The 22,686-nt window shown below is 39.1% G+C and overlaps 1 protein-coding gene across 3 annotated transcripts in view; it reads right to left on the bottom strand.

Moving 5' to 3' along the window:
- KIAA1549 (KIAA1549 ortholog) overlaps positions 1-22,686 on the bottom strand; it is a 143,056-nt gene that overhangs the window by 36,463 nt on the left and 83,907 nt on the right. For all 3 annotated transcript variants that reach the window (XM_014256904.2, XM_005527895.3, XM_088055153.1), the window contains exons 7-10: positions 19,784-19,843; positions 17,091-17,236; positions 10,399-10,576; positions 8,075-8,259 (exon numbers count right to left, since the gene is read on the bottom strand). In XM_014256904.2, the coding sequence (XP_014112379.2) occupies positions 8,075-8,259; positions 10,399-10,576; positions 17,091-17,236; positions 19,784-19,843 (569 nt within the window). The remainder of the gene's footprint in view (positions 1-8,074; positions 8,260-10,398; positions 10,577-17,090; positions 17,237-19,783; positions 19,844-22,686) is intronic.

Raw genomic sequence — 22,686 nt, forward strand, 5'->3', positions numbered from 1 at the left:
GTCTCTAATTTAAATACCTTCACTTGTTAACAGTGTTTATAGGTAAAAATAAGTGCATGAGAGTTCCCTGTATTTATTATTTCTTACTTGGGATGCCACCACCCTTCCACTACAGACTGTGCCCTCTATGGCAAACCTCAAACCAGAAGCAGAATTTTGAGACCCGAGGGCCCAAAAAAGAAGCTGCATGTATAAAGTATCATCCATTTTCTTATCTTGGAACAAGTAACTATACAAATTACATTTCCCATTTGTCATCCCAACAGCACTTTGGTCAACTATTACCATTTCTGGGAATAGGTAAAACAGTTGAGCAAACCTGTCCTTGGGGAAAAGAAATATGCTTCCAGTTGCCTGGGTTTCTCCCATCAAGTTGGGAAAAAGCAGCATACTTTATGGCCAGCACTGGCACAGAAAATCAGAACAAGCTGGTGTACAGCCTCTGGTCCTTCCTCCCTCCACTGCAAAGTCAGAACTGTATCACTGCTTACCACCAAACAAATAGTAAGGAAAGCAGGAATCCCACAGAAAATACCACCTCAAGAATTTTGCTTCTGGAGTAGGATTAAAAACAAATAAAGAAACCCCCTAACTTACAAAACTTTATAAAGCCTGAGATTCTCAAGACACCTGTCCTGAAATATTTTCTTAAGACAGATTCTTCTTGTGGATTTTCATCATCCCTCTTCTTCTCCTTTGTGCATTTCTTCCTGCCACACTAATATTACCATGACAGCTCAGTAAATTTCACAAAATACAAGAGGGATCATGTTGTTGAAAGCCCATAACTCTGAGTACATATATGCCCACAGGCTGCTGAGATAACTGCTGTAACAGGCAGAATTTTGTTCCTGAATCACACACAGTTTTAGCTTTCCTTCTCAGACAGAAATGCCGCTGGGTGGATACTATCTTAATCATAGTTTGTGAGATTCCTTTGCACACTGGTTGGATGGAAGTGTCAGGCATAAGTTAGAAGAAGACTGGCAACTTAATACAATGGACAGGTCACTGCTGCCTCAGTTTCACCAGATTTTCATCCCTAAGTTATATTAAACAATTACTCCTCTAAGGTCACCTACATAACTCCAAGACCAACTGCAACCTCTAAGAGAGATAGCACATAAAAAAATTACAAAGTTAGGGAACTCTTTTCTAAAATTGTGAAGTAAACAAATACATTCTAACATGGCTCTCACCATCTGCACAGAGCATATAGACAACACAGTCAAAAACCACATCCTCTACAAATAATGAGAAAAGTGCTACCACTTTTAATTAAAGACTTCCAAGATAAAGCATAGGTCAGCAATTTTCATTTATTTTTTCATGCTGGTATTTTGTTGTGTTCAATGAGTCACACATTTATATACCTAAGAGGGGTTTAACACGCAGAGAAAGTACATTCCCATATACTGCAGAAATATTCTGCTTGCTGAAATGAAACTGCAAGTTTCAACCACAAGTGGGTAGCACATTAAAAACTTAGGCAATAATGATTTAATGCCGGTGCATTTCCATGCTCCCAAAACAGCTAGGTTCTATGGTAGAGTTTCTATTGTCTTTTGTTAGGAGAGAAAAATTTATTTCCCCAGTATTGATCTCAGAGGTTTATTATGTTTAGCATGGCACAACATTTACCTGTATCTTGAAAACAGATTCTTTTTGTTTAACTCCTTTTGAAAAGTAACCACTATATAAACATGACTCTATAAATCCACTGATCACCTACATTTTGAATGGCATATTCAATTCTCCTTCCCCCCCCCCTCAAAACAAATTGAATAGAATTAGAAAACGTTCACGTTATTATTCAAAGTTGCAAATGCCAGTTCAAAAGAAGGGATTAGAAACCCGGGGCTCCTCTGCTTGGAAAAAGAGATGACAGAGGTAGCAATATGACAGAGGTCTATGAAATCAGGATTGGCCAAGATGAAGTGCCTAGGAATCAGCTGTTCTCTGTCCCCTCCAATACAAAGACTAAGGGGCATCACAGAAAACTCAGAAACAGCAGGATAAAAGCAGGGTGAAACAAGATGATGTAGCATGCTGTGGAAATCACTGTCTGCAGCTGAGATGAGTTCAAAAGGACCAAACAAGTTCATGGGAAAGAAGTATGTTGAGGGCTGCTGAATATCATCATTTCCTAGATACAGTCCTTGAAGCAGAAATAACTGGAGGCTGAAGAGTTACTCAACACAAAGCAATCCATATACTTGCCCTGTCCCTCTCCCCTTCTCTAGGCTTTTCCTTGTGGCATCTGGACTAGCTGGCCATTTGGAATGATGTCAAGACAAATACTCAAATGTTTCTAAGAAAGCAGATGGAGACATTTTACTTTTTATACCTATTTGTATAAACAATGTATCTAAGTGTGGTATTTTATTTCTACCATTTGTGAATAGTTAATCTTCATTACAGAAGAAGAGTTACTACAAAAAAGCTCTTTCAGAGGAATTGCCATCGGAGAAATGTATTGTTGAGAAGTAATTAAGATGTTGAATACTGCATCCCTTGTTAGAATCCAGCTATTGACTCTGAAGGAGATCCTGTATGCCATCCCCAAAAAGACAACAGTTTGGATAGTTAGTCAAGGTAGCTATTAGAAATGAATGGTATTTGTTATGCAAACATGAATCTCTTGCATAAACTCATGTCAGTTTTCAAGTAGTTTTTGTAAGATTGGTGTCAGCTGCCTTTCTTAACACGAGTCTCTTTTGACGGAATTTTTCTGCAATGCAGAGCTGTTGCCTTGACATTATACAGATGAACAAAAGGATTACAGGATGTCAAAACATCACAAGAATTCTTTGCATCAGGAGCAGAAGCCTAGTATTTAGCCTCCAGCAGGGCTGGCCTCTGATCTTGGGAACATCCAAGAGACAGTCTACTGACTATACAATAATAAGCAAAATTCTCAATTCAGAGGTGTTAAAGTTACACCTGACACATGACATTTGGGTATCAGATATTCCTGCTTGGAGGGGGGGGAAATAAAAATCCATCCAAGTGCCTCTCAGACATCTTGCAGGAGGCATGACTCATTACCTGTGACCGTGAATGGATTAGAGCAGACATGCAAGGGCTGGTGACGGTCCCCAGGTGATGATGACATTTCAGCTGAGCTGTGCTGGCACACGAGGCAGACTGGCAGCACTCCAGCTCTGGCATTACCTGTGCTGCAGCTCCAGGAGAAGGTGCAGTACATTGTCCAAGGCTTTGTGGGAACCAGCACGCTCCACCTCTGCCACATGTAAACACACACAGGAGGGACACTGGACCAGAAGGACATGCTCAGTTCTCTGAGAAGCACAGTGGCATGCAGAAGGCTCCAGAGAGGAGTGACATCTGACTGGAGAAGTAGGCATTCTTTCCCATGGGTTTTAGGATGCACCCTTGGATAAACAAGGAACTGAGCGAGCCACTCCAAGCTATCACTGCAAAAGCAATGACTTCAGCACACCCAGCATTTACAGGAGAGCACCCAAGACCTTCTAAAAAAACTGCCAATTAGTTTGTCCAGTTCTTGCCATTAGGGCAGGGAGCCTTCATTATTCCCTGATCTATTGTCTATAGCTGAAATTATCTCTGAGAAGTCCTAGGAAGGGATCTGACACTTTTCTTCAAACGCTTGTACAGAGAAGGGGAAGTGAAACCTCTAGAGAACCAGGTTCCATTTTAATTTTTGGATATCCGCAGAGGAAGAAATAATACTGCTGACTCTGCTTCCATTGTGGATAACACATAAAATGTTTTTTTGCTCTCTGGGGAAGAGGAGTGGTTTTGCACAAAAACATCAGAAACCCGGTACAGGTACAGTGTAAAATGATGGCTTGGGCATTAAAGAAATTTAGAGTTTTTCATGAAGAAACCAATGGCAAAAATTCAGCTGCCCACAAAAGGCACAGCTTCTTTGCAGGAAAAAAAGTACCTTGGGACAATGTTATGGCGGATATAGGCAATGGCAACAGAGAAAAATCTTGTTATTTAAAAACACCACTTGTGCATCTTTTTACTTCATAAGGCAAAGACATCTTAATCCAGTGCAACAACCCAGGTCACATCAAGGTGAATTTCCAGTAGGATGCTATGGCTTACAGAACAAGTCATGAATATTTGATGTGCCCTTTAAATATCTTAGTATCATCTCTTCAAAAGAATTATCCTTGCACAGACCAATGAATCTTGCATAGATTCATTGCTCTCCCCTGTTTCCTTAACTTAACTCTCCGTTTAAAAAGCATAAAAATAACTTTGATCTAAGCATGTTTTCCCATTTAATCTCCACCATGGAGAAGGGAACCTCGCATTTTACAGGTATTATTAATCCTGTTTTGACGCAAAGGGATGGATTAGCAAATCATAATCTCTTCAAGATCCTTTATTTTTTCCTACTTTATGATGGAACCTGGTTTTGCTAGTATCAGTCCCCACAGAGTTTTCTTTCCCATGTATTTATGTTGATATTCACTGAGGCAGCAGCCAAGTAAAAAATCCCTCTCTATACCCTTTGCAGGAAGTGACATTATGAGCCTTTTTAAGCAAGATCCTTGTGCCATCCTGTCTGTAAGACACTGATCCTGTAATGAAGCAGGAAGGCCAGATGGAAAGAACACAAACTGGTGGGGTGGTACATCCAAGGTGGACTGTGTATACAGTCCACCTTGCCCGTGTCATAATCTTAAAAGAAACATTATCCTTGCTATTATCTATATCAGCTTTGAGAATAAGCTGCCCTTGAGGGTAGGGCCAAGCAGCACATCTGGACACAAGCCCAGCTTCAAGGCCACTGTGGCACATAAATATTGATGCAGTCCTGGGTACTTCTGTGGACTTGTCACCACGGGATCTGGGCATTTTTCAACCCAGCCATGTCCACTCAAGTGGGAAATCTGCTATTACCGACCATCACAAGTGAGGGACAGTGACCCAACTATTCTAAAGGTGTGTCCACAGAGCATTTAAGGGACCAAAGCTAGGTAGCTGTGCTGGCATGATATGCTGGCAGTATGACTGAATTGCTGTGTAGGACAGCTACCTCCTGACCCTCCCCTCACCAAGGTGTACCCAAGCAGCCATACCCCATACACCAAAAAGTCACGTAGGATCTAATTGCCAGCAGATAATTGTACTGGGTTCCTTCATCAGAAGGAGGCTGTGAGGTTATGAAGCTTGTGACTTACTTTTAATGGTGACCATAGGAATACAGAAATCATACCCACTCTTTAAAAGTAAACCCTTACCTATAAAAGATTAAAAATAAAACGTATACTGTCTGAGTGAATACTAAAGCACTTCAGGAAAATCGAGGAGTTTCAAAGCAGAATGAAACAATTAAATTAAATAAGAGAAGAAAGGAAACATGATTGAAACATGGGGCTCTAGAATCCAGCAAAATCTGTAGGTTCTAAGAATCTCTCTGAAGAGGATAATGCAACTTTGTAAGAGAGATTCCAACTAAGAATAATCCTGCGCAACCTGTCATTTATGCCATTTACATTTACAGTACATTTACAGAGTTCTCTCTCTCAATGTTCCTTTTAGTCTCGGCATGAAGAAAAAAAGGCTTTTCCCCCACACTCCCAAGCCCATTCCAGGTTTTAAGTCACAGGTAACATAATTTGCTATCAGCTATTACTGTAAATTCTAATGGATTATTATGCTGCCGACTGAACTGCTATGTTAAAGCGGCTAACTGAAGACACTGAAGAAAGACTGGTGACACCCCTGGAGATCCACCAGAGAAGTATAATATCTGGTATCAGCTGAACAAGAAACAGGTGTCTCAGTTTCTTATCTGCCAATCACCACACATTTTCAAGCACAAAACACATTACAGACTTATTAAAAGGTTGAAAAGTATGGTCTTCTATTTCCAGTACGAATATGCTATACATATGCTAATGAAAAACTGTATTTACATGAATTTTTTGATAAATATTAATGGAAGTGAGAAGAGCTAGCACACTATAAATGCATTTTTATGTTTTTTATAAATGAAATATAGATTCCAAGAGAAAAACTCAGATCTTTAACCTAAATATCTTTCTATTTACAGATGTAGTGCATGCTTTCACCTTCCTTCAGTACCAAGGTCAAGCTCTGAAAATAGAGAATGGAAATAATTGTGGCTGTGGTGAGGAAGAGGAAGCCTAGCTCATTTTCATGCAGTTTATTTACAGACATAAATCCCTGGCCACATGATGACACTCCTTTGATCACTTCTTTGCATTTACTCTAATAAAAAGTATAAAATACACAGGCAATTTTAGAGGGCAGGATCTGACCAAATGTCCCTAATAATTTGTAAGCTGTTTTGACTGTCTGGGGGTCTTTGATGGTAGTTAAATACGCCCTATTCCAACCTGAAATTCCAACCTACTGTTTTGAAGACATGAAATCCAAATGACAGCTTGATGGTAAGGAAGCCAGAGTACTGCTTTTATTCTGGAGAAAGGAAGAAACAGTTTGCAAAGTAGGTTCTTCCAGTTGCTTGATGTGCAAAGTGATAAAAATTTAAGACACTTTTTATTGCCTTACCTCCAGTGGCACAAGGATTGAACTAGATGTCCTTACTGGTTCTTTCTAGTTTGCTTACAGCGACTTTCTCAAAGAAGGCAAAGTGACAGGTTCCCTAGGCAATCCAAAATGAGACTTGCATATAAACAAGTTTGAGGCTTCTGACTCATGAATGATTAAGATGAAGAATATTGTGGAAGCAGTGGGGAAAAGCAACTGAGCCATTTTCTTAAAAGGAAGTAATTATATAAAAGATTTTTCTGGCCTTACAGCCAATACAACCCAACTGCTTCCTTACAAAAAAAAAAAAAAGCTTGTGATAGCAGAGAGGTACTGAAAATGTGATGAAAGAGTGTACCAAGGGTACTGGTCCTCTCTTGCTTCTTTTGTATGACCCTTCTTAAATTAGTCAAAACTACTGAGGGGAACTTCCTCAGTCAAAAAATGTGTGTTGCATATTACCACAGCAGAGGTGAAACGAGATACCAGGGGGTGGTGTTCATCAAAGGGTACCACTTGCTGCCAGCCTGCATTCTGATACACGATTTGCAGTCACAAGACAAGTGGACGTTACTATTGATTTGTTCTGACTGCTTTGGAAGTGCAAGCGCTTTCTGTTTCTCTCATCTTTCACATCATTAATTATCTTGAAAAAGAGCATGGTGTACAGACAAGGCTTGTTATGGAGAAAACTGTGTGACTGAACATGAGGCCACAGTGCTGAACATGACTGCAGTACCACAGGATTAGCACAGGCAGATTATTTTGCCTTTATTAATGCCTCTGAAGATATAGTGAGTAACAAGCATTTCTGACTCACACAAGTTCTCTTTGGCTGTAAAAAGTAAGCAACCTTTCAGGCACTTTATCATTCTTTTTACCAAATACATCCTTAGTGAAAAACCTGCATCACAATTTTTTTGATGTATACTCTTGGGCAAGAAAAAGACAAGAGTACTACTGAATTTCTCACTGTCCTAACCAACACTGGAAAACAAGCTCACACAGAGCCACTAATTAATGTTCTAGCACTGCAACAGGTTCTCACAATTTCAACAAAAAGAGCCCTGGGAGAACATGGAGCAGCCAGGATCGGTTCTAGCAAATTCTAGTTCCAGTATGAGGTATGATGGGTGGCGAACTTTAGCTGTCAGATTTGGTTAGCAGAAGCTCTCCAAAGAAAAATTCAGCCTTCTGGGGAAAACAAGGTCAATGATTCAAGACTCAGCCAGTACATTTCTTCTTATTCAGTCTCAGCCACAGCCTTGAAATGAAGTGATAAAGAAAGGTTCCTTTCAGCCTCAGTGCCCACATTTCAGAAGGATGGATCTATCTAATGCAGTATCAAATACCCAGGAGAGTAAATAAAACACTATGGGATTCTTGAGTTCAACTATCATTAGACTACTTTCCTCCCTTTTTTTCTGCCCGCTCTAAGCTGGAATGCTCTGAAACTGTGTCTACACATGCTAGTTAAGGATGCCAGGTGTTCCCCAGAGTCTCACACTCATTCTCAGAATTCTGAAGCTCCTCTCAGCACAGCTTCCCCTTTTACCTTCTGTCGCTGCTGAATGTTGCTCACTGTGTCTGGCTGAAACTCCAGCTTGTCGGTTCGGCAGAGTTTCCAGTATAAAATAATAACAATCAGGAGCACCACGGCAACTGGGACTGCCACCCCAACGATAATCCACAGGTTGCTGTTCTGTGTCTCTGAAGTGGACTCCTTCAGCTTCTCCACAGCTGTAAAGTTAAAAGGAAGACAGCAGTATTATGTGGCTGTGTTTTAAACCGAGGACATTTCAAGGTTATGTATTTTTCTGTTGTAAATGCCAGTTAAGGAATTTATCAAAAACCAGCTGCACATCACAGGAAATGTCACACCACTATAAGTTAAGGTATGGCATGCTCAGGAAGCATGGGGCAGGAGATCAATTTTCCTGGCCCACCTTCTGAAGACCTGTGCTTAAAATACTGATGAAAATGGCACTTCTACCATATCATCCTGTAACCCAAAACTAAGCTGACATAGTGAAAATCGGTCTAAAAAAATTACCACTAGCAAGGGTAAAACAGACTTTCCAACACTGCTGCCTGTTTCCTGCTTTAGGCAGTACTACCAGCTGCCTCTTCTCTTTAACATTTTGTTATCACAATTTGAACCTCCTCCACAAGGTGTATAGTTTTGCACTGGTGATTACTTTTTCGTCTCTCTGTTTCATTGTCAGCGTGTGAGATCCTTTAGGCCCAAGCAGAAAACAAAACTGCTGGAAAGTGTAATCAAACAAGTCATTCTTGTAAAAACTAAACGGAAATAAATGACAAAACTTTTACTTGCTTATGTTGCATAGCGGTTAATTATGGAACTGAAAACCACAGCAGTAATACATTTGTAGTTAAATTTATGCACTTTCTAAAAATGATGTTTTCAAGTTAAAAAGAGTATTTCTATTTTTTCTGTATGTCATTTTATTAGTAGCCATTCCAGTGATGAGCCTTGAACTTAAAGGAACATAGAATTCTTATATTTTATACATCTAACAGCTTATTTCTGGCATTAAGTTTTCTGTTATAAAAATAGCCTTTTTTTTGTCTAGTTTCTTCCAACAGAAGCATTTAAAGATTTTTATGACTCTAACTCTTAGAACTTTCTTATGACAGGACAAAGATAAGTTCCAACATGCACAATAAGCTATGAACACTTTATGAAGTTTTCACAACATTAATCATTTTTGTAAAGAGAATTTATTCTTGCAATTTTTTTCACTTCTATCTAACCAGCATAACAGCCCATTAATGGATATTAAGCAGATGTATATGAGCTACTGACCTATCTGTACACAACTGTTTTAATAAGGGACGAAATCTAGAAACATAAACAGATGGTACAATTATTACTATTTTCTTTCTTTACTTTCTGCAGAGAATTTTAAGCATCAGACACATGCTTGTTCTGTTGGCAAAATACCCTGTGGTACTTATGCCTGTAACTTATGCCTCCATATTGCACAGAAATGAGGAAAGGTAATTAAGCATTCATACCAATGAGGTATTTTGCAGCTCATACTTGCCTGTGTTCCTAAGATACCTTCAAGTTTCTTTCCTAATTGTAACACAGAATTTTGAGTATGTATTCTGTCTCGCTACTAACTTATTTAATTTATACATAAATCAGTTAGTTATTTATATACCAAGCCTCCTAAATAAAGTAATTATATGGCTTTACATGACCCATCCTATATATTCTGACATGTATCTAAGAAAAAAATCACATTAATTCTATATTATATTCATTAAAAGATCATATTACTTATATATTACCGATGGACAAACAAATAAAACCAAGATCAATCATATTCAATGGAAGAAATAAATGCCCCAACTACCCTTAGTGTACATCTTTCAGAGAAAAAGTAATTCAGACAAAAAAGCAGTGACTTGTGTTAAACTATGACTGCCATTACTCAGCTAAAGGAAACACACCAAAATGCCCTCCCATCTCACAACTGTGGGGTTTGTGCAAGCTCCTGGACAAGACAAACTGTAAAAAATATTGGACTAGCAGGATGACATGGACGTGGCAGGAAGCTCTTTAGTCAGCGCAGTACTTTTCCAGCACAAGCATGGAATGAATGCAGTGCAGCTCGATTTAAGGACCCTGCTGCAACCCTCAGCTCAGCAGGCTCTTCAAGAGGCAAAACAACACTGCACAGCTCACTGTAAGGCTGCTGAAACTGATTTCCTCAGGAGCATCAAAGCTGCAGGACTCCAAGAAAAAAACCACTGCAGCAGTGGGCAGCGTGCAGTGCCGTAACCTCCGAAGCTGAAGACCCCCTTCCTGTTTGCCTTTGCTGGCACCGGTGCGGATTCCACAGGGCTTACGCTGGGCAACGCTGCCTTCAATGCGGTATCCCAGGATGATGGCAGCCCGCTGGATATCGACTCTGTTCATCAGGTCTGAGCACTTCAGAGCGCTCAGTCTCTCCCCATCCTGGTCCTCCACGAAATAGATCAGCTCCACGGGGTTATCGACACCAACTAAGCGTGACACGTTCACAATCTGAAAAGAAATTGCAAAGCTTTTACACTTTAAGTTGCATTTATTTGGAGCTCCCATAAATTTGGTCTTACAGCTCATACTCTCTCTCCCCTATTTTAACTGAAAGAAAAATTTTAGCCTTATAAAGGAACATGTATTTTCCTTTAAAGGAAAATATATCCCTTATAAAGTACATTTTTATGGCAGACCTTCCCTTTCCCTTCTTGTATCACAACCACATACACATCTGGTAAGCAAGAGAACTGCTTTCACTCTAAAGATATCAACACTGTGCCAGCCTGGAAGCCTCTACTGCCTTTAGCAATTTCTGTTTAGAAGATGTGTGACTGCACTTCTCCCTTCTCTAAATACCTACTCTAACTTTGATTTGTTATTCATAACACACACACCTCTTTGCTCCAGTTTTTCTAAATGTTAAGCAGCTACACAGGCAAATACTCTGTTACCATCAAATAAAACTGTTTGCTCTGTTTCAACTTAAGCAGTTGCACAGTCACCTTCACCCTCCAAACAGCTCCCCTTGGCATCCCCCTTTCCTCAGGAAGGAATGTATTTGATGCTGTGGGAAGCAATTCTTCCTACCTACATCTAAAGACATTAATAATCAAAAGAATGCATGCTATGAGGAAGCCCTGTAGATACTCTCTAACCACCAAACATCCACATTGCATATGAGAACCACATAACTTTGAATTCCTGTAAAATTACATCTTTTTTTATATAACAACTCCCCTCTGTTTAACCATTTACCATGTAATGGTGAGCTCTAATAAGAATTAGGACAAAAAATAGAAGGAGGTATTCTATCATGATTTTTTTTTTTTTTTAAAGGGTTTGAAGGGCTCTGGAAGGAATTGACATAAATAGAACAATGTATTTTACTTCCTTCAGAAATTATCCTTCTGCTATAAAGTACATATTTAATAAACTATAATCTCCAAAACTGCCCATAGGCCTAAAGTAAAGCAAACACACAAATGTTTGCATGTCTGAGGCTTACAAAAGCAAATCTTTGTAATGTTTCCTTCCTAGTTTCCAACTAAACAAATCACGCTGAAGGAATGAAGTACAATTTCTAGCTCAACAGGAATGATGTTCTGGTTTTGGGAAACAGCAACTCAACATATCTTAAAACAGCATTTCTCAGGAATGGTAACAGCAAGATCTATATAAAAATTTTAAAAAAAGAGGGGAGAAAAATGAAATAAGGAAAAGCACAACTGTCATAAAAGTCTTCCAGGATAAATCAGAAAAAGAAAGCAAAGAATAATGTTTAGTGTCAGCCATATTTCATGCAAGAAACAGAATATCTACAAATAGAGCAGAAAAATGTGCAGATCTCTGAAAAACAGCAAGAGCTGCTAAGAGGACCCATTAAATGATGCTGCTACTCACCTGAACACCATTTACTCTTCTACCAGCTAAGGGAAAACAAATCCCTGACTGAAGGTAACAAAACAGCATCACTAAATAGGTTTCAACACAGATATTTGGCAGCTGTAAAGCTAAATCTGACTTCATGGATCCCAAATATATAATTACTTAACAAATGCACACAGCTTTATATTATGTCTGCTTCAGGTGGGTTGCTACAGCCTGGTCTCAGTGCACAGAGCAGCAGAGTGTACAGACTGGTATCTGCTTCCAGCACAGATGAGACCTTCCCACACAGCACTTGACTCACATGGAGGGTGCGGGAATTGAAAGGCCACGTGGGACTGAAAATTAATGGGTCCTTCATTTTAATTTTATGAAGCCCCTCTGTGCAGCACAGCAAAGCCACAGAATCAGAGAAAATAAGAAAATTCTTAAACTGAACTCTCATATATTTTACGGCCTGTGAAGAACCCAAGAAGCAGTACAATTATGTGTCTTCCACACATCAGGTAATGGTCCCAAGCTGACTGAATGGGTTAACAAAGGAATTTCTCAACAGCTGCCTTTAGAAAAGGCAGAGGGTAAGAAGGACAAGATTCCAGTGCAAGACGTGGCAAATAAAAGTATAAAAATTTTAACACAGAATTAAAAACAACAGCATATGGTTCTCTGTGCTGAGGAACAGGGATGAGTGAGAACAGTGAGAGTGGAGATAGAAAGAAGTAGCTGGAGGTATTTCAGCACAGTACAGAGAACATGGGAACAAGCACAAAAAAGTTCAGTGGAGGTGCAGGCTAGTGTTGATGAACTACGCTCACTATTTTAAGCTAAATTTTATCTGAAATAATGCTGAATACATAGTATTTTATGACTGCTCACACCATACAAAGAGAGAAGCTTCACAAAGAGAAGCTGCAGACAATTTCAAAACCATGGGAAGATGGTTATGGATTTCTATTCTGGGAGAGATGATGACTAGCAGGGTAGTCCCAAAGCAAATACAAGACTTGTACATAAACACAGTACCTGTGACAATATGAGTACCTCAGTTTCCATCTCTGTTACACTGATCCACTGAATTTTACTTACTGATTTTTGTAACTGGCCTGTGAGTTTGCTGAAACACAGGGAATGATATACTGGGACTGATCTCTTTTAGATCTGGAAGTGGAACTGAGGTACACAGTCACTGTGCCTGTTTTTTATAGAGTTTCTGTATTCTAAGTTTTGTGACACATGGTTGCAAATTATACTCTTTGTGCAGCTCCAGACTGGTTTAGTCTCTGTCCTTGAGAATTCTAAGAATGCAAGCAGAGACAAATACTATTTGCCAGGCATCCAGCAAAGCAGCCCACATGTAAGGAAGCATTTAGGCATTTTACATTTATACTTTGGCAGTGAGGGATGAAATAGGGAGGGAGGAGATAGAAGAATTGTAAAGGCAGGAGGCAGAAAGTGGAGGGAGGGGGGAACGTAAAAAAAGAAGAAAAAACTAATTCAACTTCTGTGTACATAAATGATATCATCTTTGTTGATACTAGATGTGCACTTAACCTCCACACAGAAACGGCTTAACTGTGTTCAGGTGTCAGTAAATTTAATTTAAAAAGTGTTTTCAAGTGAATATCATAGGTCAGTGAACAGAGTTGCCTTGGTAACAAAACCTAGTTTGTGATTTCAAGCACGGAAATACAAGTGGTGGGGAAGCTTCCAAGGTATTCTCAGAGTCTCAGGCAGCCAGTGGGATGTCCTGGTCAGCAATCCCCACAGGAACAAGGAACCCCTGGGTGAACTGTCTCAGGGTCTCGAAGGCACAAGCACTACTTAGAAACAAGCAGATATGCACACACAATCTCCAATGCTCGTGGCATGAGGATTATTTTCCTTTCTTTCCTTCCTACACATCGGGAAAAAATAATTGAAAAATATCCTCTTTCTGTCTTATTGAAAGTAGGATTTTAGTGTCTGGGCAATTGATTCAAGCTGTAGTATGGTCAGCACACAGAGGTACGAACAGGCTGTGAGCAGCCTGACAAGAGGGGCCAGTTGCTGCCTGGGATGGCTGCTGGAGGGGCCAAAAGCCTCAGAGGAAAAAGTGAAGCAGCAGCAGTGCCCAAAGGCTTTATTTGTAAACCTAAAAACTCACAGCAAGACATGCTTTCCTCAGACAGGAGAGACACATAAGCTGTCAGCAGAAAAACAAGAGAATGAATTTTTGCCTTCACAAAAAGATCAATTCAGTCATTACGTTCTCTCATAAGCTGCTACTTCCTCACACACATTGCAACTAAAATGTTCTTTAGCAGAATGTTCTGATGTTCAAATGTTTTAGCAGAATGTTCTTTAAATCAGAACATTCTGCTTTTTTTAATTTACTACCATAATCTTTTCACTTTCTATTAGGTTCAAAGGACCAAGCATGTAAAAATGAACGAAAATTAATTTTTTTTTATTAGCTGCTGGTGTACTTTTAAACTACAATTAAGCCATTTAATTCCTAAAAAATGTAATGAGAATTATTACAGTAAACTATTGACAAAATATAGCACAAGTCTCTGCAGATGCAATGCAAACCACAGTAAGCGTGTGCCTTCAAATCTGCAGCAAGAGAAGATGCATATTGAAAATACGTATGGCTTACTCTTAATGTGAAACATTAACACAATGTCACACAAAAATCAGTGGAACTATCAGAAGTGTAACAACCCAGTGTGAGGCTTCAGAGGGGTTTTGGTACATAGTGGCTACAGGCTTTTTTCTCTTTTTATCGTGGAGTGCCACCTGTTAACAGCACAGACAGTCAAACAGGAGGGGAAAGCCTGCTATTTGGGTACCCTCCAAAGCTCTTCTTCAGTGTGTCTAGGTTTAAAGCATAATTTTTAACATTCTTAGGTACTAACACATGCCTTTAGAAATGAAATCTAAACCTCACAAGGTATCACTTCTATTTCCTGAGCATGTGAAAGGAAACTAATATGCCTGCAGTGACATTCACAAATAATTGCTTCACCTCTTGACCTACAGTCCTGATTTTCCACAGAGCTTAGAAATGTCACATTTCAATACACTATAAATATATTTCACCTCAGGAAAAACTCCAGTCTACAGGGTCATAACACAAGTGAAATGTGAGTCTAGTCCTTAATGGACATATATACATGGTCTGTTAATAAAACTGTGCAACACTCCTGGTGCTGGCAGCTTTTGTTCTTATTTTCACTTCACTGTGCTCTACTATCATAAGAGTCACTGATTTATGTGCAAGAAATATATATGGGAAAATCTGAATATAAAGCACAAGAAACATTATTAGCTTTCCCAGAAGACACAAACACATTTCAAACAGCTTATAAACTTGGCTATGAGGAACAGAATTAACAGCAGTAAAAGGTTTATAGCAGATGCCCATGGACAAGATCCTCAGCTAACAGAGGAACACCCTTGAAAGAAACCATCCTTCAGTTTGGAGCCCATGACCAGGTGCATCAGTCCAGCTGCACACAACAGCCTCTCAGGCTGTCTCACCTGCCACACACCTGAGCATACTGCCAAGGAAGCTACCAAGGTGCTGTAGCACCTGCAGGTAACCCACTGTTCTCATCCAGGGAAGCCCAGTACACACACCTCACTGCAAGGTATCTCCTCAGCCTCCCTTCCTGCTCATCTCCTTTATTACAGCTCTAACCCTGCCTGAGATTGTGGGCTGGGAGTGCCTGGAGAAGCCCTGTGATGGTAAGATGTGCTGACTGTAATGAATAGAATCCTCCTCTGCCCAAAGACAGCAGTTGGCAGGCTCTTTGCACTAATTAAGTGGCATAAATGAGCAGCACTGCTGTCTGGAACATGAGCTGCAGACCTCATCTCATGTCCCAGTATGTAGTATAAAGTCAAAAGAAAAAATGCTGTATTTTCACTTTCCAAAATACTACTCCTTATCCAAAAAAGATGTGCCCATAATTTTGTGCATGAAAAAATAAATTACCTGAGCTTTATTGTGCAAAGTCATTAAACCATAATCTAAACATACACATTTTATAGGCTGTGGTATCTTTGCTAGCAACATAAGGAATATTTGTTTAATTTATATGCAAAGGGAGGACAAAGGCACAATGAACAAAGTGCAATAAGAGGTGCTGGGAATAGGAGATCTGAAGCAGACACCTATTTGCAGCAATTCAAAGCTGTACAGAAGAAAAATAAAATAAAATCTCTATTACTGAAACAGATGTTTCTGAGACAGGAAAGCAGAAGTAAGAATATCCCAACATCTGGAAATTTCAAGTGGTAGCAAAAACTGTAGAATTAAATTAAATAAAGACAATACGTCTGAGATGCAAAAAGGGCATCTGGGAGGTAAACCAGCTGTCAATGGATTAGCTAGAAAAGGTAATTTTTAAGAAGATGAGCCATTAAAAAAGTACTTTAGCTTTCAAATTGTTGAACTGACTAAAAAGAACACATCAGAATTTAAAACTTTAAATTAAATATCCAAGTCTTCTTGGACTTATGTGAATAAATCCACCCGTGACAAAACTCTAAAGCAGCACTGGACTGCAGATAACAGAAGTTGCTATGTGTGCAAAATTTGGCATGATTAATAATTTCTACCTGAAATCCAAACATGTGACCAGGAGTATTGTGACAAATGTGAAGGGGTAGAATGTACTACTCTACTGCTGCATCTAGCCACGTATGAGTCTACTTTGCATTTCTACACCACTGCCAAAACATCACAGAGAGCTGTGAAGTAGCTGTCCCAGGAGATTAATTTTTTTCAGATGATCATCCTGTCTCCTTTTGCTAGGCACCTCATGTAAGCCAAATGAGATATAACATTTTTTAAAAAAGATGTTGGTAAAAAAATTTTCAATGTTCTAAGAAGCCATCTGAAATTTTTAGTAGACACTTAATCAGTTACTTGCATTTGTTATGTTTAGCTTAAAAGACATGTGGTGCTTAAAAGAACCACCCTATTTTAGGTGCAAAGCACAAGTATCACCAGCTAGCTAAAGCTGACATGTGCTTTTGAGTTATACTTCTCAACTCAAAACCTGAACACTTTGTTAACACTGATGTTAACTTATTCAATAATTTACCATCCTTTATTTCTCATCCTCTGATTCTGAGCTCTTCATACCTGCACAATGTTGCTGCCTGCAAAACTGGCCCGTCTCCATATCCGCCCTCTGACCAGAGCCTCGTTTAACAGGTGAGCGAGTTTGCGCTCCATCTCAGCCCGAAACACTTCCTCCTGAATGCGCTGGTCGACGACGCCCAGGAGAACTGCATTGCACAGAAAGCAGGCCAAGAAAACGAATTCATTAGTTAAACTTCTCAGTTTCTTCTCCACAACTTCAGTTGTTAGCTTTGAGTGTGACAGCTCAGGGACAATTTGAGAGCACCTGCATTTAAATGGGAATTCTGACCTGTTCAGCTGGAGGTTACTTATTGGAAAAGGGAGACAATTGGTAGGAAAAAGTCAAAATAAGTCATTTTGGGGGGGGAAAAAAATAAAAAATTCAGGCAACAGATTTTTTTGGAACCTTAACCATGCTAGACAGACCCAGGATAATAAGGAAACTATTTCAATTCTAAAAATGCATAAAATCATGAGCATTCAATGAATTTTTAAAAACTACTAAAGGAGAAAACTTAGCCTAAGTCATCTGCTTCTACTAATTGCAATCAGAAGTGTTGTGCTCAGAAGTGATACAGAATGGGGAGGGCAAGGGTTCAGTCATGGAGAAAAAGTAGAACAGCAGCACATGAACGAAGCTGCGTATTCAAGTGCAACTTCCCCTGATAAGATTAACAAGTATGCCAATCACAGCAGAAAAAAACTGGATTGCAACCTTGCTCACTTGGCAACCAGGTACCCTGGGTCACTGGGGCAGCTAATGCTGAGAGGAATCCCTGAAGGAAAATGAAAAAAAGGGTGGACTTTTACTAGCAAGATGGCATCCAGTTGGAGAAATGTGGAGTGAATGGAGCAATAGTCATTCAAATGATCCAACTGAACAATCCTCCAGGATAGCAAACCAACTCACTGCTGATGGCATCAAATAAATTCAGTTTTAATTCTCCTCCACTAAAAATGTTTGCATTTTTTAGAAGCACCTTTCTGTTTCCACATTTTTTTTTAAAGTGTAGTGCTTGATAAAAAGCCACAAATTAGCTAAAACTCATTTAAATTTATTTTTTTTAAATTTTAAAATCAAATATATTAAAGCTACTTTTTAAATTTGAAGATTTTCACTGCAGATGTCAGAAAAAGGAAACATTTTCATGATTTCTCACTGAGATCAACAGTATCTGTCTTCTAAATTCAATCACAGACTAAGTATCTCAGAATTAAATAGCAAAATAGACAGTGACCTAAGGCTATTATATACACCAAGCAGAAAACTCTTCTTGCCTGTGTATTGGATTTCAGTATCAATAAATTATGTTTAATAGCATGAATTATATTCTACAACAGAGGGAGAACACCGCATATCCCAGCTTTTTATGACTATTGGGATACATGCACATGTATCTGGGTAATTTGATATTAAAAATCTTTACATGCATAGATTCTATCACTTTCCCATGTCATGATTCATTACTCTTACAATACAAAACACTGACTGAAAGCACTGACCCAGCCAAAGTCTACTAGCTCTCCCCAGAATCCTGCAAGAACTGAGACTACAAAAAATTCCTCTACAGCAAACAGAAAAAAAAGTTGGTGCAATTGGCTTTCAAAATCTTACAGGCAAGAAGTTTATCAAAACCCACGGGAATGTGATTTCAGAGATGGAAGAACTTCTTATTTTACTGCAGTAGCTAAGGGAATTTTCAGCAGAAATGGACAAACCCAAGGCTGAGCAAGAGAGGGAGCAGGTATAGCCAAAAAAGCCAACACAAATCTCTAAGGAAGGATGTCACTGGTTACGAGACTCGCATAGGACCTTCTCCCACATTATTGGGCATTATCTGAAATTCTAAATCTTTCTTCACTGAAACAAACCACATGGGGCTTCAGAAATTAAGGTGCAATTTTGTTTCCTGCTTAAAGCAGTAACTGGTGAGAGGAGACAGGGAAACCTGGAAAAAAAGAGCAAGTTCATACAACAGGTGAATCATGGGTGATAAAAGTTGTAGGAAGACAAGAGTGTATCCAGTGGGGCACCTGCATCCTAAGAACAAGTTTGGTAGGCAAAGCCTCCTCACCAGTCAGTCTTAAAAGCAGCAGGTAAGACCTAAAGCAGACAGGCAACCTCAGCTGCCTTTGAGTACCTAAACGTGACAGCTTAACCACACCTGTAAATTACAGAATAAAACACTCAGAAGGCTTTGGTGGGAGGGATCTTCCATGAACGAATCAGAAGAGATCAATGAAATGCGATGAAACTCCTTCATGTACTCAGAATTAATCTATTTTCACTGTGTTTTATTCCAGGCATGTTTTGGTAGAAAGTGTCACACAAATAAAATTTTAATTTTCACTTAAAATAGATATCTAAAAATCAATGTGGCATATTGTCAATATGGAGAGTAGACACTTTAAGCCTGACAGTCTGAGTTGTTTCACTAAGAATGAACTGCCTTATAGACAAAAAGTGCTTTGTGTGCATTATCAAGGAATTTCAGAAATTAATTGTAGACCAGGGATTTATATTTCCCAGATATTCCAGGTCACTGGGCCTTTGGTTTTGTAATTTATTCAGCTCAGACATGTTATTACCTCATAAAAATGCAGCACCCCTAAGCTATTGATATTTATGCAGGCTAGTTATTCCACTAACACAACTAATTGCACTTTTTCTTACTCACAGAGACCATACATACCTGTTCTCACCCAGGAAGATTTCATCAGCTGGGACACATTAAGCTTAGGATAATGAAAGGCTGAAGGAAAAACAGAATGGAGGAAAAACATCGGTAAGGAACAGTATTCTGAACAACATAGACAAAACCAGAAGCCACTACATAATTTATACTGTCAGCAAGCATCTTATTTACACAGATGCATTACTGCTCCTGAGGCAATGCAGACACAATGGCAAGGGAAGTGCTCCGAACGTACACTGTCGAGTTTGTCTGTAACAAAAAGAAGCTAACTGAAACAGTCAGATTTATTACGTGAAAGACTTCAAGCTGCTGCACCGAGGTCATTGCACCCAGGAATTTAAAAGCTCACTGTCTGAATTGTGACTCTTACTGAGCTAGCTGCAGAATCAGACTCTCGCCCAAAGGGCAGTGAGGTAACTCGTGAGCATCTCAGGATGAAAGTAAGACCTTCTCTGAGGCAGAAACTACAAGGAAACAATAAATGTAAAGCACAGAACTAAACACATATGATTTGTGTTCCAGACTTGTGCAGGGGGAAGCATTTAAAAAACACCACCTTGATAATTATTATTTTTTTACAAAACCCACAAATAACTGCACATAGAAACACCACTGTAGACAAACCTCACGGATTTTCTGTTTGGCTTGCTGGCTCCAAGCTCTCTCAATTTCTAAATTTTCCAAAAAGAAAACCACCTCTGCTGCAGAGGGAAATCTTTGCCCCTGTAAGGGAAACTGTCTATTTCTACTGACTTCAGTATAGATAAGATTTTTCCCAAGGTTTCCACTGGAGAGCAGTAAAGACATGCTGGGAAAGAAGTGAAGATGGGGGCTGGGCCAACAGTTTCCTCAAGGGAAGTCTTAAGCTTCAGTACGGCAATAAGGAAAAGAAAGGGTCTTAACTTTCTCAAAATATTTAATCCAGATGCAGTTTGCTAAGCATTATACAAAGGTTAATTTTTAAACCATTTCATGAACAGAAAGAATGCAGCACATAACAATTAAATGACCTGGCCCATGCTGGATCAATTTAGAATAAAGATGTCTATGGTTGTGGAACACGGTCTATGGTTAGCCACTACTCCATGTTTCAGAGAAGTAGAAAATTCAAGTTTTTCAAATTTAATGATGCAAGAATTTGTAGACAAGCTGTTCTCTGTCAACATACCAAAAATCTGATTCTTTTCCCCCTTAAAAAGCTTAGCATTTTTTTGGTTAAGGTAAATGCAAAAGAATCATTAATTGTATTTTACCTTTTATTTTCACAGATTTATAACTAACTCCTATTGAAAAAAAAAAAATTTGTTATTCCACCATTATTTCAATAATAGCACCACTAGCTCAAAGATGACCACCTGGCTGGTACTCTGTGACTGACTATTCAGAAACATGTTAGAACATGATCCTTTTTTTTCTGAACAGGAAACACTGGCCCTCTATGCAAGTGATCAGGATGCACTAAATTTCCAAAATTCTCAGACAAACAAAAAACACCTCAGAGTCCATTTAAACACACACATTTATTTTTGGCATCCTTGGTTCTTCTGATTGTAGTGTTTAGATTGAAATTCTATTTACTCTAGTCATGCAATTGTTTACTTCAATTTAGAAATGGAAGCTGAACAAAAACTGAAAACTGATGCTGTTGTTTTCCAAGCATGGAAAGAGCATGATAAAGAAATCAAAAACCTTCCAGTGACCAAAATGCTTTGAACTCCTACCAATTTTGAGTTTTTTCTTCTTTAACCCAAAATCATGTTTCGCTTCAATACTTAATGTGCTCTTCACAATTTTTCTAATTAGTACTTGAAAATGATTTAATTCATGCAAATTGCTGGGTGACTATTCATTTAAACTTTCCACGGAATTAATGCAACTTAAAAATAAACCAACTTGAGCAGAAAATCTTGACATTGAAAAGGAAGATGTGCTGTGATCATTGCCAGCTAAGACTAGGTTCTAAAACCTGACAAAAAACGCTGAAAACTGTAAGAAGTCAGCAAATCCAGGTTCCAATTCTTACACCACAGGTCACTCAAGTGTCTCACTGACACACAGATCTTGGAGCCCGTCTGGAGTCTCAGCACTGCAGCAAGATCGTATTTGCAAGATTTCTAATGTCTTCTGGAACTAACAATTATAAACAGCACTGACTGATTGTTATTCTGAGGGGGAAGCTGGATAGACAAAATGCAATTATTAGCTAGATTGCAGCTGGTCTGCTAATGACTCTGGATGCATTAATGAAGTAGATGCTAGCATCATTAGAAGACTAACATGCAGCCCTGGAGCACCATACCGTGTAAGAGCATTGATTTGATGCTGAATGAAAAGGGAAAGGTCACATGGCCACCCAGAGACCTACTGACAACAGTCTAAAGCACATCACTCAGGCAGTGTGGCCACTGCCAGATGTTCTAAGGATCTCTGACTCCCTCCTACAGATGTGTGGGACCATGCAGGCTAGAACTGGTATCATGCTGATCCTTCTTAGTTTAGATGAATGGAGAACAGTAGTAGAAAGCATGGAGGGAATGCAGTATTTGAAATGAGAAGACAATGAATGAAAAATAAAATTCCATGCATATACTGGGGTGTGGCCAGTAGCAACACAGTGTCTGTTTAAAATCTGATCCAAAATCCACCCAGAAAAAGACTGCCAAATATTTCTGCAGTCCTTGGACCATATCATACAATTTTATATTTATCCTATTGGCCTTGCAACATCTCCAAGACAGCCAAAATAGATGACATGCATCAAAGTGCTACTTAGCACTGAAAAAATAGCAAGTCCCAAGGCAGCTCTCTCTGCTTAAAGTTCTAATAAAAACAAAGAGCTTTATTCAGGATGAGTTCATGAAGGTAAATACTGCCATCTACTCCACAGCTAGCCTTCATCT

This window comes from Pseudopodoces humilis, chromosome 5 (genome assembly GCF_049639895.1).
Source record: "Pseudopodoces humilis isolate 2021_Gansu_Grassland_sample_001 chromosome 5, ASM4963989v1, whole genome shotgun sequence".
Classification (NCBI taxonomy): domain Eukaryota; kingdom Metazoa; phylum Chordata; class Aves; order Passeriformes; family Paridae; genus Pseudopodoces; species Pseudopodoces humilis.